Source organism: Hyperolius riggenbachi, chromosome 8 (genome assembly GCF_040937935.1).
Source record: "Hyperolius riggenbachi isolate aHypRig1 chromosome 8, aHypRig1.pri, whole genome shotgun sequence".
NCBI classification, from domain to species: Eukaryota; Metazoa; Chordata; class Amphibia; order Anura; family Hyperoliidae; genus Hyperolius; species Hyperolius riggenbachi.
In genome coordinates, this window is record NC_090653.1 from 43,339,513 (window position 1) to 43,358,768 (window position 19,256).

Consider the following 19,256-nt stretch of genomic DNA (forward strand, 5'->3'; position numbering starts at 1 on the left):
GCCTCCATAGCACTCTCGCCTCAGTTATCCTTTAAGTTATTTTAAACACTTGAGTATACTAATACTCCATATTGTGGTGTTTGCCCTTCTAGATGTTAGTTGAGTATTTGTGTAAGCAGTTAATGGAGTGAAGCTGTAGCGCTGGATGGTGATTGGTTGTGGGAGTGTGTCTGTTGTAAGCGCATGCTTGGGAACCTGAATCCTCCCTGGTGGAAACTTTGAATCAAATCCCTTTAAATGGAATAAGATGTCATCTTGCAGGGAGTCTGTTTCCCACCAGGATGCAGCTTTATCTTGTTGTTTTCTGTTTCTTGAAACAACAGTTGTCGGATCTTCTTATTGGCTAAGGATGCTGTCGGACTAGATCAAAACGATCAATCAGGCATGCTGGAAAATATCGGTCGAAAGGGCACATTTGGGTGCACCATGGTAACGGTATTCGATTTACCGTTGACCGATGGACCCCTGGTCGGCCTCCCCCAAGTGTATGTTTCCCCCCTGGGCCCACGTCGAGAGTTGCAGGCTCGCCTGTCATGATGGTGCACCTCCTCCAGTGTCCTGCATCTTTTCGAATTGCCACCGTGAGCGCCTGACACCGGCGCATGTACTGACTCCGCTAGAATCGATCGTGTCACGGGATACATAGTTACATAGTTATTTTGGTTGAAAAAAGACATACGTCCATCGAGTTCAACCAGAGAACAAAGTACAACACCAGCCTGCTCCCTCACATATTCCTGTTGATCCAGAGGAAGGCGAAAAACCCTTACAAGGCATGGTCCAATTAGGCCTAAAAGGGAAAAAAATTCCTTCCCGACTCCAGATGGCAATCGGATAAAAAAATCCCTGGATCAACATCATTAGGCATTACCTAGTAATTTTAGCCATGGATGTCTTTCAATGCAAGGAAAGCATCTAAGCCCCCTTTAAATGCAGGTATAGAGTTTGCCATAACGAGGCGCTCGCAGTGGCAATTAAGATGCCGGACACAGGAGGAGGTGATGAGTCGCCATAGTTTGACCGGTGAGTCCGCAACGCTTACCATGGGCCTGGGGGGGAGATTTCATTGGGAGGTGGTGGCGCTAGGCGAGCTCTGTAATAACAGCGCAGGAGATTTGGGCGCAGCCGGCGCCACCATAGACTGTACTTGGAATTACAGCTATAGCCGAGCACAGTGAGTAACTTTGGCGCTGTCAGAAGACTGAGCTGAAGTTACTTTTAAAATACTGTAATTCGGCCTCCAGCAATAGCTAGCAGCTGAATTACATCATTCCCCCACTATCCACGTGGACCTGGAGGGGGAATAGTATTTAACGCCGCCGGGACTTGTGCAGCAGCAGGATAAGCCATACAGGCTGTGATTTCATAGGTATGCGGGCTAGGACAGTTTTCAATACATTTCATGCTTAAAGGGACACTTAAGCCAGGAAAAAAAAATGAGTTTTACTCACCTGGGGCTTCTACCAGCCCCCTGCAGCAGTCCTGTGCCCTCGCAGCCACTCAGTAATCCTCTGGTCCCCTGCTGCCAGCTAGTTTCGTTTTTGCCGACAGGCCCGTCAGGACTGGCCACGCGTAGCTTTTTCTGCATTCCCGACTGTAATTAGCGCTATTGCGGGCCGCAACGCGTACAAAAATACGCGTTGCCGCATTACGCATGCATAGATATGCGACAACGCGTATTTTTGTACGCATTGCGGCCCGCAATAGCGCTAATTACAGTCGGGAATGCGGGAAAAGCTACGCATGGCCAGTCCTGACGAGCCTGTCGGCAAACTAGCTGGCAGCGGGGGACCAGAGGATCAGTGAGTGGCTGCGAGGGCACAGGACTGCTGCAGGGGGCTGGTAGAAGCCCCAGGTGAGTAAAACTCATTTTTTTTTTCCTGGCTTAAGGTTCACTTTAAAGCTATTGGAAATCCGTGTGCAGTGTTTGGACAGACAATAGTTTCCTCTATGATCAGATTCCATCAGAGAGGGATCTATCTGATTGTTGACCTGATGTACCCCCAAGCCGCAGGTGCTGTGCATGAATATTTACCTGTCCGTGTCCTGTCTGCCTCTGTCTCTGCACTCTTCCTTACACACACACACACACGCCCCCCACGTAGTTGCTTGCGTTTTGCACATTTGTAATGGCAACCACATGGGGTGTGTGTGTGTGACGAAGAGTGCGGAGCCAGACAGGCACCCACAGAGAGTGTTCATGCATGGACACCGGGGAGGGGGCAGCACGTTTGTTGCTCATCCCGAACATGCACACCATTACCGGTGCACACCCGATCGAGCACGTCTGTCTGAGATTTTGCAGCATGTCCGATCGATGCATGCAACCAGTTGATCACATCGTTGATCAGGCATGCTCTTGGCAGCACCAATTTCTATCCGATTTGATAATAATCAAATCGGATGGTTGATTGGCCGCCAAGTCGTTTAATATATGGACACCTTAAAGGAATCGTCAGGAAAAAAAATGAGTTTCACTTATCTGGGGCTTCTACCAGGGCACAGGATGGTTGCATGGGGCTGGGAGAAGCCCCAGGTAAGTGAAACTCATTTTTTTTTTTTTGCCTGACGATTCCTTTAAGAGAGCGAATGGGACCGCAGCTGTTCAAGCAGTGATGCAAGGGAATGCTTGTTTCAGGCGACGAGATAAATCTGCATTGTGGTGGAGGGACCCGTGAAGTATATCTCTATACTGTTATTTGCTGACATTCCAAACTCTTAAGCCAGTCACGCATTGGGACATTTCTATGTATCTGTATTGCTTTTGATTGGTTCTTGTTGAAGAGAACCTGGCACCTGTGTAGTTAGGCTCTGATGGAAGCAGCCATTCTCTGATTCAAGAGACCCACCTCTTGGGCTGCACGTATTTGGAATTCACATGCAGTCTCTGAGTCAGGGTGACTGCTTCTATGAGTGCCTGGCAACACAGGTGACATTTTTACATCTTGTGGTCTTTTAAGAACCGTTTAGCTAAAATTGTTCTGGTAAGAGCATTTCTGTGGTAAAGTGAACCTGTCACTTCACAATAAAATGTAACAAAGTATAGGTAAAGTTTAAGTACCTGTGGATATTCTCATGTTGGTATATGATTGGTTGATTGACAGCTTGATTAATAAATCATAAGCTTTTGCATATGATTAGCTGTGTGTAGAGTTCTACTTCAGAATAATCTAATTCTAGTTCCCGTACACCAACAAAATACAAGAAAGCAAAATGAACTGTGCCTATCTAGTGCCCACAGGTGGAGATGAATGAGAAAAACTTTGCAAAAAAGCAAATTTGTACTGGATTGTGCAGGTGAAGGGTTAACTTTCTTAAGCCGCCGCCTCTCTTACTACACGCTCCATGCCACATTCCATTCCATTACACTTCCACCCTCATCTGGAAAAGAGGGATGACATCCTCTGCAGTATTAAATAGAAGAGCTGGCACGTCCAAAGTAAATCTTTATTGGTTCTATGTAAAAGCATGTGGCCAACATTTCGGAGCCACTTAGGGCCCCTTTATCAAGGCAATGTTTGCTCGGAGGCAAAAATCTGTCTGCTGCTGTGTAGAAATTCCTGTAGAGGAAGCAGGAGTCTGGCTCCTCTAAACACTTGCACGCAGCGATGTGTACTCATCTGTGATCAGCAGTGATCCCAGAGAATAGACATCGCTGGGTGTGAGTGCTTAGAGGAACCCAACTCCCACTTCCTATACAGTAATTTATGCACAGTAGCAGACAGATTTTTGCCTTTTGAGCAAACATTGCCTTGATAAAGGGGCCTTACGTGGCTCCGAAACGTTGGCCCTATGAAGGCTCTATGCTCCATGCCACATTCCATTCCACTTCCGCCCTCTAAACCAAAATTTCCTGTTTGGAAGTGGAAGAATATAGGAGCGCATCAGAAGAGAGGTGGCGGCTTACGCAAGTGGAAGAATATAGGAGCGCATCAGAAGTCCACACCCCTGTGCGCTCCAGGACAATTGTTCTCTCTATTATCTTTACCCACACATCTGTGGATGTGCTTTATATAAAATGTTATACTTTTTTGTACCCTCAGCTATATTAACAATCCAGTATGAGAGCTTTGGCTCCAGTACTGTTATACCCTCTGTTCAGGGAAAATTGTCTGCCTTGTCCCTGTATGGTAAACATAAGTAACACGACATCAGTACTACAATTTTCCTTAATGGTGTAATCACATGATACAGACTGTGCTGCTGGTGGCCTTCCTCTGTTTCTTTGGCTGTGGTGCATTGCATTCTGGGAGAGGGTGTGGCTGAGCTACTTGCAGCAGGATGTATGAGAAGCGTTGTAGCCAGGAAAGTATTCGTGTCGGCGGCTGTGTGGGAGCGAATCTACTGGCCACCTGCAGCACAGTTCGCTTGACTGCATCATTTAAGAGGAAAATCACAGTATTGTTTACTGAGGGGGGTCTTTAAACGGTTAAACGTAGGTTTACTTTTTTCATTTTGTGATGTGAGGGGTTCACTTTAAGCCTCAGTCAAGCAAAGTTGATATTTTTGTATTGGATGATAATCAGCATGTTATAACACACCTTTCCTATTGCTATCTGCTGCAGATATCTTTGTCTTAAAGAGGAACTCCAGTGAAAATAATGTAATAAAAAAAAGTGCTTCATTTTTACAATAATTATGTATAAATGATTTAGTCAGTGTTTGCCCATTGTAAAATCTTTTAAATCCCTGATTTACATTCAGACATTTATCACGTGACATTTTTACTGCTGGCAGGTGATGTAGCTGCTGCTTGCTGTTTTGGCAGTTGGAAACAGCTGTAAACAGCTATTTCCCACAATGCAGCAAGGTTCACAGACAGGAAACTGCCAAGAGTACTTGCTTTTCTTGTTTCTTGTGGGAGGGGTTTCACCAAAATATCAGCCATACAGCGCCCCCTGATGGTCTGTTTGTGAAAAGGAATAGATTTCTCATGTAAATGGGGGTATCAGCTACTGATTGGGATAAAGTTCAATTCTTGGTCGGAGTTTCTTTTTAAGGTGCCCATACATCAGGCGTTTTTGCAAGCCGATCGATCTTCCGATTCGTTAAGGTTATCGAATCAGAGGAATATCTGTAAGCAACACATCCGCCCGATCGATATTTTGATAGTTTTCAGCCTAAAATTGGTTGAACGGATCGATCAGACTATTGTAAAATGTCCCCCCTCCTGCCTGTGTGGTGCGTTTTTAAAATCTTGCCTATCCGCTGCCACGACTCCTGGTCTCCTTCACTGTCACAGCAGTAGCCTGTGTCACATGGCTTCACACGTGTGACATCACATGCGCCTGGTGCCTTGTGGTGGAGGATATCGCAGAAAAGGCGGACCTGGTAAAGAGGGGCAGGAGTCTCGCCGGCACACATGAGATTTTAGGGAGCACAGGCACCAGGAGGACCCTTTAACACTTGGGTGGCGGCGCTAGACCGATTTTGGAAATCAGTCTGCGGTGTATGGGCAGGCAACAGATCCCTCTCTGATCAGACTTGACCAGAGAGAGTCACATTTGTAGTATTGTCTCACACACACACTAAAGGATCAAACCCTTTGTCTTTAAGGGGAGTGCAACATCTGGAAAAGAGGGATGACATCCTCTTTGGACGTGCCAGCTCTTCTATTTAATACTGCAAAGTAAATCTTTATTGGTTCTATGTAAAAGCATGTGGCCAACATTTCGGAGCCACTTAGGGCCCCTTTATCAAGGCAATGTTTGCTCAGAGGCAAAAATCTGTCTGCTGCTGTGTAGAAATTCCTGTAGAGGAAGCAGGCGTTTGGCTCCTCTAAACACTCGCATGCAGCGATGTGTACTCATCTGGGATAAGCAGCCTGGATCAGCAGTGATCCCAGAGAAATGAATATCGCTGCATGCGAGTGCTTAGAGGAGCCCGACTCCCACTTCCTATACAGTCATTTCTGCACAGTAGCAGACAGATTTTTGCCTTTTGAGCAAACATTGCCTTGATAAAGGGGCCTTACGTGGCTCTGAAACATTGGCCCTATGAAGGCTCTATACTTGGAACCAATAAAGATTTACTTTGGATGTGATGTGCCAGCTCTTTCTTCTATTGGCCAGAGAAAGATCTGTCTTATGGTAGATCTGCTCATACTTCGTCTGATGTACGGGCACATTTCTTTTTTGGAAGGGAGATGACCTTGCTATTATTTAGAACTGCCATATCTTAGGTAAAGTGTCCAATTTAGTTTTTTGCTGCACTTTGCGGGAGTGAACTTATTACTGGACTAGCCTGTAAGGCTATGTTCACATTATAAATTGCCAGTGCTATTTCAAGCGCTGAGCGATTTATTGCAATTTTTTTATTTTTTTTTATTCTTTATTTTTTTTTTTTTTATCTTTCCCTGCGCTTTCTAAGCACTTTTTTAAGCGTCAGTCAGGAAGTGAACTCTTTCACCCGTAAATAAATAGAATGTATTTATTCATAGAAGTCTTCGGGAAATCGCTATTCAAAGCTTTTTGCTTGATTGCTTTGCGATTTCCCTATACCTTCCATTGAGCCAAAGTGCTTAGAAAAATGGTGCAGGCAACGCTTTTCAAAGCAGATCGGAATCGAACCGCTCATATGTGAACACTCTCATAGGGAATCATTGCACAAGCGCTTGCGCTTAAAAAATTATGCACACGCTCATAGTGTGAACAATCCCTTAATACCATTATGTTTTAATGGGGATTTAAACCAAGCATCTGATAGTTAAAAGGCAAGAGCTTTGTGAAGCCCCAGAACAGAGCAGATGGACTGGCGGGAGGGGTTAGGACAATGAGGTCATTCTTGTTTTGGGACGCTGAAGCCATGTAATCGGACAGTGTGTGTTATGTCATTCTGGTAATGATCCAGCAGTGAAAGTATCCATGTTGGCCAACCATGGCACTTCACGTATGACTGCAGATGTTCCTCATTAACATGATCTATGCAAGATGCCATCTTAGTCCACTCAAGAGGTCATGTTGGACTCCACCCTGATCACCCCTCGCCCAGTAATGGGACTTCTCAGATTTGTGAGCGCTAAAGTCGGCCCGTCCCCTTACTGTTTAACCCTTAATTTCCCACCCCACTCCTTCAGCCGATGGAAATCTTTGTGGATGACGAGACCAAGCTGACACTGCACGGACTGCAGCAATATTACGTCAAGCTCAAGGACAATGAGAAAAACCGCAAACTTTTTGACCTCCTGGACCTTTTGGAGTTCAACCAGGTAAAAAAATGTTTTCTTTTTGCATATTACATTAGGAGGCGTGTTTAATGGCAAAGGCCAAATTGCAAGCAAAATGAGACTGTTCATGGAACAGTAGCAACACTGTCTATATATCGTGTGCAACAGTACAGGTGTCCAGAGGAGTCCAGTACAGGGTCCAAAGGCGACCTCTGCTCATCCCACCCCCATACAGAAAGCCTTTTATCTGAACCACCAAATAAACTGGTGATTGATGACTGTAAACTGAAATGGTTAGGGCTGACCCTCTAAAGGAGGATATAATAAAACATAACTTTTAAAATAAATTGTTCAAATATTAAGCATAGAGATAGAGACCTCCATGTCATCAAGCTAATAAAATACAACAGTGACCCTCAAATAAAACTCCTACAAGTTTCACTTTCATATAGGAGGCTTCGTCTGGGTGAAATAAAGTGCCCGGGCGGAAAGTGCATTAAAAATGTATGTATGTATGTATGTATATATGTATGTGTGTGTGTGTGTATATATATATATATATATATATATATATATATATATATATATATATATATATATATATATATATATATATATATATATATATATATATATATATATATATATATATATATATGCATTTCTAGGCAAATTGCTGCTGTATTGTGATAAATTACATATTTATATGTTCTCTTTTTCATGCACTTTCTACCCTGGCATCTTGCACTTAATTTCACCCCTGACGAAGCCTTCTATATGGAGTAGAAACGTAGGGTTTTTTGATGGTCACCATTGTTTTTTATTAGCTTGATGACAGAGAGGTAACTACTACAATATAACGGTACCCCAAACATTTCTTCATAGGGAACTCGCTTAGGCCTAGTGCACACCGGAGCGTTTCCGCTGCGGTTTGCGATCTGCTTGCGGGTGCGGATCTGCTAGGGTAATGCATTTCAATGGGGTGGTGCACACCAGAGCGGGAGGCGTTTTGCAGAAACGCATACTCCCGGGCTGCAGCAGATTTTGGATTGCGGATGCGTTTCTGCCTCAATGTTAAGTATAGGAAAAACGCAAACCGCTCTGAAAAACGGCACTTCAGAGCGGTTTGCCAGGCGTTTTTTGTTACAGTAGCTGTTCAGTAACAGCTTTACTGTAACAATACATGAAATCTACTACACCAAAAACGCTACACAAAACCGCAAAACGCTAGCTGAAACGCTGCAGAAAAATAAGAAAAAGCGTTTCAAAATCTGCTAGCATTTTGCGGATCTGCTAGCGGTTTTTGGTGTGCACCAGGCCATAGTCACTTTTTAATAACGATTACCTCTGTGCTCAATATTTTAATTATTAAAAGTTATAATTTTTATTATATCCTCCTTTAGACGGACAGCACCAATTGTGTCTATCTCTAATTTTAATCAGATCTTCTGTTATTAAATTTGAGGGCTGCAGGTTTCTTTTCTGCAATCCAGCTTCATAACTAGTTAGCGGTTCTCTGGACACCTGTGTTCTTTCACAAAATACAGACAACATTACTGATATTTTTCCAGGAACCATATCTTAAAGCGGAATATAACCCTGCATTTCAACTTTGCTCTAAAACATTATTTACAGCATATTCTATGCAAAAAGCATTTTTTTTACTAGACCAGCATTGGAAGGTTTAAACACAGAGGTTTAAAGTTCCGTGGAGAGATATGCAGAAGTTCAGATTGTTACATTCTATTTAGTTAAATGTATCTATTAAGAAATGTTACACACTCTTTGGCTGTCCTCCAGCTCCTTCTCAGTCAGAGAGAGTGAGTCACATTCAACACTTAGATACATTTATGTAAACAAAATGTATCTATGTCAGCTTCGGATGCGTCTGCAGAAATCTCCAGGAACTTTAAAGCCCTGTGTAACCCTTCCAATGCTGGTCTAGTAAAAAAAAAATGCTGGTTGCATATAATATACTGTAAATAATGTTTTAGAGCAAAGTTGAAATGCAGGGTTATATTCCGCTTTAACTAGTCATGTAAATTAAGCATCAGTTTGGTACTGTAGATATTCTTGCCAATATTGGTGTGTGTTGACTTTACTTACCAGTAGTTCTAGAAGAACTACGGTAACCATTTTTTAGCAGAAGAGATGATCAGAATTTTTTGACGTTATGCAAATTTTGTTGCAGATTGCAATAAGACCAAACGTACTTGATGCCAAAGTGTCTGGTCCAATTTCAATCTGGATCCAAACTTCAGAAGAATTTGCATGAAGTTAAGAAAAATTAGTATCTCAATGATTATAAATGTTTGGCATATGAATTTAATACAAAATAAGCAAGCTGAAATAATGTTTACTAATCCTTGCAATAGATGCTGAACTGAAATCATTGACTTTATCAGCAACAATACTGTTTTTATTCAATTGAACCTGAGGGTGATATGGAGGCTGCCATATTTATTTCATTTTAAGCATTACCAGTTGCCTGGCTGTCCTGCTGATCCTCTGTTAATACTTTTAGCCATAGACCCCGAACAAGCAAGCAGCGGATCAGGTGCTTCTGGAGTTATTCAGACACTACTGTAGCCAAATAGATCAGCGGGATAGCCAGGCAACTGGTAATGTTTAAAAGGCAATAAATATGGCAGCCTCCATATCACTATCGCCTCTGGTTCACTTTATAGTGGAGAAAACCTCTAGATAGGCTGTTGCTGGGTCCTTGCTGTTGATGTTATGGTGCCCCTATCTCTGGCTGCTGGTTTGTTACTGCCATAGATTCTTGCATGGTGGTTGACCGGCTCCAGACCTATAGTGGTCGGTAGTTGAGGGTCCAGAAGGAGCAGCCACAAAGCTGAACTGTAGTTGGATTACACCCAACAACAGCCATAGAACAGAGAACCACAATTTCAGCAGCATAGATCCAGCCAGGGCCTCCTGCCAGGTGAGCTTCATGATGGATGTCCTTCACCTTCACCCACACTCCTGAATGGTGCTAGACAGGGCAACCAACAAATGGAAACAAGAAGTACCTTAAACTGAACAGAAACATTTGTGTAAACTTGAAGAAACCCGATCTGCTTACTTCAAAATGCTTTTGACCAGTATTAAAAGTAATGTAAAAAATGTACACCATCTCTAAAGGGAAGTCTTCAATGGGTAGGTAGAGGGGAAGCCTCTAGAACCTGTAGAGGCTTTACACGTCATCCTGGCCCTGACCAATGCCACGTGTGGACCCTAGAAGGAAATTACGAGCTTGTTGGATTTCTGAGTGCGACTGCGTTCTTCATGCATGAGCACTGTCTGTAAAGGAAGAGGAGCGTGCACAGCTTTGCCACACCCTTTCCCAGAATGCAATGTGAGTGATAGAGTGAACTGCTAACTCACTGCACCCCCACCCCATCCCATGTCCCCCATTCCCCCTGCTTTGACAATGCCTGTATTGAAGCTTGGTCATGCCAATAAAGCTATCTTTGATTTGAATGATAGTTTATATAAATTCCCGCCTTGTTCACCACATAAGATGGGTAAGTGACGTGTCAGCCACACCCCCCTCCCAGAAATAACTTTTTATACTTCATATGATCAGTTTGAAGAGGCAGTTCACTGCCTTGTGATTGCTTTTCTTAAATGACCGTCAGGCCCCATTCACACTTACAAAACGCTAGTGCTTTTGCTAGCGTTTTGCTCTGGCGTTTTTCGGCGATTAACGCCATTTCACACTTGGGGCGATTTCCCGGCGATCGCGATTAGTGCCTCTATAGCAATAAGCGCGATCGCCGGGAAATTGCCTGAAAATGGTGCATGATACAATTTTATTTGAGCGATTTGTGTTAATCGCCGGCGATTAACGCAAATCGCCCAAGTGAGAACAGGCCCATAGGTTATTATTGCACTAGCGCTTGAGCGTTTTGCCAAAATCGCCGGCAAAACGCTCTAGTGTGACTGGGGCCTCAAAGAACGTGTAGCCTCTTTCAAGTCTATCCTCCTCCACAAGCAAAGCGTGTAGCCATGTTCCCAGTTGTACAACCAAGTAGTACCCTTGCTAAGTTGTTTTTGTCGCTCCTTGCAGGTAGTCATATTTGTGAAGTCAGTTCAGCGATGCATCGCCCTGGCTCAGCTGTTGGTGGAACAGAACTTCCCCGCTATCGCTATACATCGTGGGATGCTGCAGGAGGAGAGGTGAGCACTGAATGTGGACTTCTAAATCCTGAGCACCATGAGCTGCAGCCCTGAGAAGATCCGTGACCAGGCTCCATTCTCTAAGCATTATGCAGAAAACAGCTAATTGTACCGAACAGCTTGTCAAATTTCAATTTACTTAGACTGTTATAGTATGCAAAACTAAAATTGACTACTGAGGTAAATTACGGACTTGTGAGGTAAATACCTCAATAAATGTAAATTCTCTAAGCATTATCGCATTCGCTAATGCAGAAAATGGATAATTTTGCTGAACATCGTGTCAAACTTCAATTCACTAAAACTGTTATAGTATGGAAAACTTAAATGACTGACTAGTGAGGTAAATGACTGACTAATGAGGTAAATACCTCAATAAATGTCAATTCTCTAAGATTAGAGCATTCGTTAAAACTTGCAAGATGTTTGGGATTTAACTTCAGTCTGGAGCTGTCAGTAACTAACAAACAGCCATTCGGTGAAATGGGACAGGCAAGGGAGCCAGCCAATAGGGGTAGCCACCCAGTCCTACTCCTTACTCCATTGGTACCGATGTACTGCTGGGTTGGACATCAGAAAATTAAAAAAACAAAACAAAAACATGGGATGCAGGAGCAGAGCACATTCTGAAAGGTCAGTGATGGCTAACTTTGGCACTCCAGCTGTGGTGGAACTTCAAGTCCCATGAGGCATTGCAATACTCTGACAGCTCTAAGCATAACTCTGGGAGGCAAAGGCATGATGGGATTTGTAGTTTTGTCACAGCTGGAGTGCCAAGGTTAGCCATCACTGATATTGTTTTTTTCCTGTATCCCTTTAGGTGTGCACATCTATAGATACAGTGAGAGGGGCCTGCAGTGACATGCATACAAATCTAAAGGGATCCCGGGCATGCCTTTTACTCTTGTACGCTGTCACAGGACAGAAGCAGCTCTTGCAAAAGAACGGCTCATGTTTTATGGTGGCCATACATGGTACAATAAAAACGTTCGATTATCCCGTTTATTCGATCTAAATGATCGAATCGAATAAAAGTTGAGAAAAAAAATTTCGATCAAGAAATTCGAACGATTATCCAGTTTTTTTCGAGAAAAATCAGATCGGACATGCTGGAAAAATCTTTATATTCGATCTAACGGAATAATCGAACTAAATTATCTAATCGAAAAAAATGAAAAAATTGTACCATGTATGGCCACCTTTAGGCAGACCACTTGTACAAGAATTATCACTACTCTGGCCAGAAGTGAGCGGACATCACCGAAGTACAGGGGTGTCAAACTCGGTCATGGAAGGAGACAAAATCTAAAGCCTAGTCTTAGTCGCAGGCTAAATAGTTTAACATTTATTGGACAGTCCCAAGTGGCATAACTATAGCGACAGTGGGGTGGGAGGGTCCTTGATCCCCGCTCCTCCCCCTTCTGCAGAGTGGAGCAGTGTGATATTTACCTGCTCCAGGGTTGCTTCAGGTCTCCTCTGATCTTCCTGGCAGCCACATGCTCCATGCTGCTTACCTCTGGCTCTAGAGTCAAGTCACGTGATCGGGAGCTGGAGATGTGCAAGCATAGAGCATGCAGCTGCCAGGAAGAACGGAAAAGATGTGATTCTGCGCAGGAGCAGGTAAATGACTTCACTCAAAGGAGGTGGCCACGTGCTAATTTTGTAAGGGGGTGGCCCGTGGGATGTTGCTGCACCCAGGCTCAAAGTGACAATGTTTTAACCAGAATCACCGTCATCCTCTGGATGGGAAGGCAGTGTACTGTCATTCTTTTGCTGCTTACAATGATGCGTATTTGAAGCTCTTGAGGGCCACATAAATTGGCAAGGAGGGAGGCATTCGGCCCCCGAGGCCTGTGTTTGACCCCTGGGCCGTAGCAGAACACAGCTTGCTGCAGAAACCTACCCCACAGCTGGATAGACTTCTACTTTAAGTCTTAGTGAGCCATGTTTTTTGGTAATCTACCGAACTATTACTGCAAGGGTGAAAGTCTTAGTAAATTCGGGGAGGGGAAAAAGTCTAAAACTGCGAATGCTGTATTTTTCCTACCTTTTTTTTTTTTTTTTTTTTTTTTAGCCAAACAGGTCTTGGTAAATTGTGCTCATTGTAGGAGAGGTGCATTCTGGGAGGAGTCCGTATTTTCATGATAACTTACTTTTTTTTCTCTTCCTTTGCAGGCTTTCCCGCTACCAGCAGTTTAAGGACTTCCAGCGCAGGATACTGGTCGCCACCAACCTCTTTGGCCGAGGCATGGACATTGAGAGAGTGAACATTGCCTTCAACTATGACATGCCAGAAGACTCGGATACCTACCTTCACAGGGTATGTACAGCATGCTGCCTTCCTTCTGCCCCTGTGTCCTTCTTTGCTACGCTATGTGTCCCCTTCTGTCCTCCTTTGCTCCCTCACATGTCCCCTTCTGACCCCGTTTCCTCCTTTGCTTCCCTATGTGTCTCCTTATGTCTGCCTTTGCTCCCCATGTCATTCTGACCCCTTGTGTCCTCCTTTGATCCCCCATGTGTCCCTTTCTGACCCCGTGTCCGCCTTTGATCCCCCATGTGTCCCCTTCTGTCCTCCTTTTCTCCCCCACGCGTCCCCTTCTGACCACATTTCCACCTTTGCTCCTCCATATGCTCCTTTCCCCATGTCCTTCTTGTCTTTTCCATGTGTCCCCGTCTGGTCCTCCTGTGCCTCCCATGCGTCCTCCCATGTCCTCCTTTGCTCCCCCATGTGTCCCCGTCTGTCCTCCTGTGTTTCCCATGTGTCCCCTTCTGTCCCCGTGTCTTCCTGCCCTTCCCACCTTCCAATCCCCATGTATAAATGTAAGCAGCAACAAGGCTCACCTGATCCGTCGAAGTCTGTTTTCTGCTTTAGTGAATGTGGTAAGGCTTGGTGCTTTAAAGCCATCGCCTAAGGACTCAAATATTTTGTTTAAATACTAAAGGAATACTTTTTGTGTAACCTTTGTTCCAAGCGCAGGTGGCACGGGCTGGCAGGTTTGGGACGAAGGGTCTGGCCATCACATTTGTCTCCGACGAGCAGGATGCAAAAATCCTAAACGAGGTTCAGGATCGATTTGAGGTCAACATCAGTGAACTTCCTGACGAAATCGACATCTCTTCATACAGTGAGTGTTCCTCCATCTCCATTCATGCCCCTTCCTGTCAGCTATGGCCAGTGACATGCTTCTTATCCCAGCTTATATAATGCAAAATGTTTGCATATTGGAACTGGCTCGGCACACGCACCCTGGAGATTTTTTTTGTGCATTCCAAACTGGATACAATTTACACTAAAATTTGCATTCAATCCAGAACTATTAGCTTCTCTTTGCAACAGAATGTGGAATTTTTATTTTATTACCCCCTGCCCAATACAGTCTACTTTTACTTCAAGTGGCAAAATCCAAAGTTCTTTTTATTAAAGCGGACCCAAACCAAACATTTTTTTAATTCAAAATATTTAGTTGCACCACTCTGACATATACAAATATAAACAAACACTCCTTCAAGCCTATGAGCATTTCAGTGCATGCTTTTCACCCTCCTCTTTGCATAACTAGGGTTATACAGGTGGCAGCCATTAGCAATTTCTCCCTTGCCGGACACCTCCTACTCCACCAGTCTGCTGGATTCTGTCCCGGCAATATGAAAGGAAGGGAGGGGTTTCTCTAATAAATGTAAAATATTTTATATTTGTCATCATACAGCTAAAAAAAGGCTGCTATTTATTAATATAATTTAGAAAATAGATTTTATTTCTGAAATCTTGTATTTTTAATTTGGGTCCACTTTAACCCGGGGCTTCCTCCAGCCCCATAAGCATTGATGAGTCCCTCGCCGTCCTCCGATTAGCGGTAATCGGCTCCGATATTCGGCTCAGTAACGTCAGCCAGGGTGTTCTGTGCATGCGCAGACTGGAGCCGACCGAGCAAGTTACGGGGGCTGGTTACCGCTGAACGGAGGGCAACGGGAGGACAGCGAGAAACGCATCCATGCTTATGGGGCTGGAGGAAGCCCTGGCGGGTAAATTAAAAAACAACTTTAGATTTTGCTGTCTGTGGTACACTATAAAATAAACCTGTAATATAAAAAAACTTCCTCTAGGAGGTACTTACCTCGGGAGGGGGGAAGTCTCTGGATTCTAATGAGGCTGCCCCTGTCCTCTTCAGCCTTAGGGGCCAGTGCTGGCAGCTTCCGAACAGCACACGTCAATTATTTACCATCTGCGCTCCGGCGCAGGCGTAGTAACGGCTTTACGCTGGGCTCAGGCAGAAATGGTCAGAGCCCATCAGAAAGCCGGAGCACAGATGGTGAATATTGCTCTGAGCTACTGTGCCTGCGTCCACCGCTAGCAAGCTTGTCATGGATTTTTCAGGGGGCTGCCAGTGTTGGCTCCCCCCTCCTGAGGTTATTTACCCACCAGGGGCTCGTTTTTCTTACAGATTCCCTGTAAAGGGAATCTGAGGTGAGAAGGATATGGAGGCTGCCTTATTTATTTCCTTTAAAACAACACCAATTGCCTGGCTGTCCTGCCAATATCTTTGGCTGCATTAGTATCTATAGGCTAGTGTACTCCACAAATCGTTAATGAAATTGCAAACGATGGGTGTTTTTTGAAGTGATATTTAACCACTTAAGGACCAGGGCTTTCTGCAGTGATCGGTGCTGAGTGGGCTCTCCAGCCTGCAGCACCGATCAGGATTGAGCCTTGGCGATCAGACTCCACCCCCCCCCCTTTTTTCCCCACTATGGGGATGTCCTGCTGGGGTGGTCTGATCGCCACCGGCTGTTTGTGATCTGCGGGGGGGGCTCTTCAAAGCCCCCCTCCGCAGCGTTTTCGGCGCTCCCTCCTTCCCCTTACCTCCCTCTATGGGCTGCGCAGGACGGATTTCCGTCATGCGCATTGAAGGATAGGCTTCAGCCTATCATATGCCGGTGATCCCCGGCCAATCAGAGGCCGGGGATCGCCGATCTACGTCACGGCGCTGCTGCGCAGCAGCGCCGTGTGATATAAACAGCAGGGATTTCCTCCCCGCCTGTTTACAGTTCGCTGGCGAGACGCGATCGGCGGCTCTCCGGCTGTTCACGGAGACAGCCTCCGTGAACTGGCATGGAAAGGCCGCTCGTTTCCATGCTATACCACTAACGACCCGCCGACGCCTATGGGGGTTAGGCGGTCGTCAAGTGGTTAAAAAGCAATTCTAGGTATGTGCCTAGCGCTTTTCTATTTTTGCCTAGCAATTTTTGGAGCATTTTGGGTAGTGATTTTATCCTCCTCCTACACATGGCCCTAGAAGAGATCATACTTTGTGTAAAAAAAAAAAAAAAAATAAGCTCTGAAAATTGCTCTGTTCTAGCATAATCAATCCAGAAATGCTGCAGGACCCGTGTTTGTGTTTCAGAAGAAAAATCACATCGCTCTGGTGTGGTCCATCCCATACATATCCATTAGTCAAGCGTTTTTAAAAGCGCTCAGATGCGCTCTTGGTTGTGCCCTGAATCGCACACCTTAAACAAGCAATGCAGCCATTATGACAGATATGACAATGTCAGAAATGCCTGATCTGCTGCATGCTTGTACAGGGTCTATGGCTAAGCCTTAAGCCCAATCTACACGATACGATTCTTTGTACAATCCGATTACGATTCTTTGTACAATCCGATTACGATTCTATTTACGATCCGATTAAATCCGACATGTCCGATCGGGATTCAATTCTCCATTGTTTTACAATGGCAAATCAAATTGAACTGAATCGAATCCCAATCGGACATGTCGGAGGATCAGCAGGACAGACTGGCAACTAGTATTGCTTAAATGGAAATAAATAGGGTAGCCTCCACATCCCTCTCACTTCAATTTCCCTTTAAAGGGACTCTGAGCACCTCTCATGGGTATGCCTTTAAGACTCCGACCAGTACTGCAAAGTACTTAAAGATGCATACCTTTCTATAGCTTGTTCTCTTCTCTTTCATTTGATTTCTGAATCGCCGTTCTACACCAAATAGTTTTCGTTCAGTTTCAATTGCAGCTGCCATCTTGGCTACGTTATAACTTCCGGGTCACCCTTTCTTCTTTGTTAGAGAAGTGCATCACTGAATGAAGCAGGAAGAGGAAGTGACACGCTTGGCCATTGCAAGAGGCTCCTCCAGAGGGGTCATAGCACGACTTTGTTGGAAGTCGTCTGGCTTAAAGGCATGCCCATGAGAGGTTCTCTGAGTCCCTTTAAAGAGACTCTGAAGTAAGTTTAAAAATGGCTTTTTACCTTCTATTCAACAGGGGCATGTTTGCCCCCTGCTAAAACGTTGCCATCCCGCGGCAGAACGAGGGGTCTTTACCCCCAAATCCCCTCCGTGGTGCCCGGAGAGAGCTTCCTGTTGGAGGCAGAGCTAATGGCTGTAGCTCTGCGTCTCAGCGCGTCTATCAGCGCGTATCTCCGCCTCTCCCAGTCTTCCTTCACTGAGAGGGGCGGGGAGAGGCGGAGATCCGCTGGCTGATAGACGCACATTGAGGCAGAGCTACAGCCATTAGCTCTGCCTCCAACAGCAGCAAAATCCACGAACAAGAAAGTCGTGGATCTTGCAGGAGGGGATTTGGGGAATAAAGACCCCTCGTTCTGCCGCGGGATAGCAGGGGCAAATATGCCCCCCGTTGAATATAAGGTAAAAAGCCATTTTTAAACTCCAGAGTCTCTTAAGTGTCTAGACATTACAGTACTCCATTTTCCATCAATATGTTAAGCGAATCAACAGTAAATCTGGAACTGGCCCACACACTGCAAGCGAGATCCTATGCGATTCTCCTTCCGTAATTGATCTGAGTGATGATGTCTATGTTCTAAGGACCCTTTTCCACTAGCAATCACAAACGCCAGCGATTGTTCATTAATTTTGTTGTGATTGCGATTTTGCATTGCATTATCCCTCTTAAAGGGGAACTGAAGTAAGAGGTATACGGAGGCTGCCATATTTATTTCCTTTTAATCAATACCAGTTGCCTGGCAGCCCTGCTGGTCTATTTCTCTGCAGTAGCATCTGCATAACACCAGAAACAAGCATGCAGCTAGTCTTGTCAGATCTGACTTTAAAGTCTAAAACACCTGATCTGCTGCATGCTTGTTCAGGGGCTATGGCTAATAGTATTAGAGGCAGGGCTGCCAGGCAACTGGTATTGCTTAAAAGGGAAACATGGCAGCCTCCATATACCTCTCTCTTCAGTTCCTCTTTAAAATCACTCCAGAAAGCGATTGCAATTTACAAAACAAATCACTATAGTGGAAAATACTTCTCATGATTTCTATGATAAAGTTTGAAAATCACTAGCGATTTGCGATTCAGCTGTGCAGTGGAAAAAAGCCCTATGGCATGACTCCATCTATTTTGTGTTGCTCATAATCATGTGAAGATTAGCGGATGCCTTTACAATTGATTGATATTTTCCATCCGGATGTACCAAGTAAATGTGTTGACTTTGGGCAGATACTTCCATCGATTGAGCAGGACGGGACATACTGTAATCGATTCTATCGATCCTATAAAATGTATAGGAGGGCCTTGGTGATTCTTGTAGTGACCTTGTACTCAAGAATACCCAGGTAAACAGAGCGACCAGGAGCCCAGTGGTGCAGTGTTGTTAATAAATTAGGGAATTGTAAGTATATACAGCTATACCCACAAGAGTGGGCTACAGATACCAACAACCACCATATTAGCCAGCGGGGAATTAAACATCTCCGCTTGGTTTTCCAGGTCCTGCTGGAAGATGGGTGGTCGTTCTCCTGGGTTTGTAGTGTTTAGAGTCAAAAACTATTACCTCCCAAAAAAAAAGGTTCATCTGGATATTCGTAAGGATGGCGCCACCCAAGTGTAAAAATATATATAAGCTAATAAAGGACCACTAGCGTGAAAA

At 44.6% G+C, this 19,256-nt stretch overlaps 1 protein-coding gene across 1 annotated transcript in view; it reads left to right on the top strand.

Moving 5' to 3' along the window:
• Positions 1–19,256, top strand: part of DDX39B (DExD-box helicase 39B) — a 62,969-nt gene that overhangs the window by 41,745 nt on the left and 1,968 nt on the right. The window contains exons 7-10 of the mRNA XM_068250329.1: positions 7,076–7,207; positions 11,238–11,347; positions 13,523–13,667; positions 14,325–14,472. Coding sequence (XP_068106430.1) covers positions 7,076–7,207; positions 11,238–11,347; positions 13,523–13,667; positions 14,325–14,472 — 535 coding nt within the window. The remainder of the gene's footprint in view (positions 1–7,075; positions 7,208–11,237; positions 11,348–13,522; positions 13,668–14,324; positions 14,473–19,256) is intronic.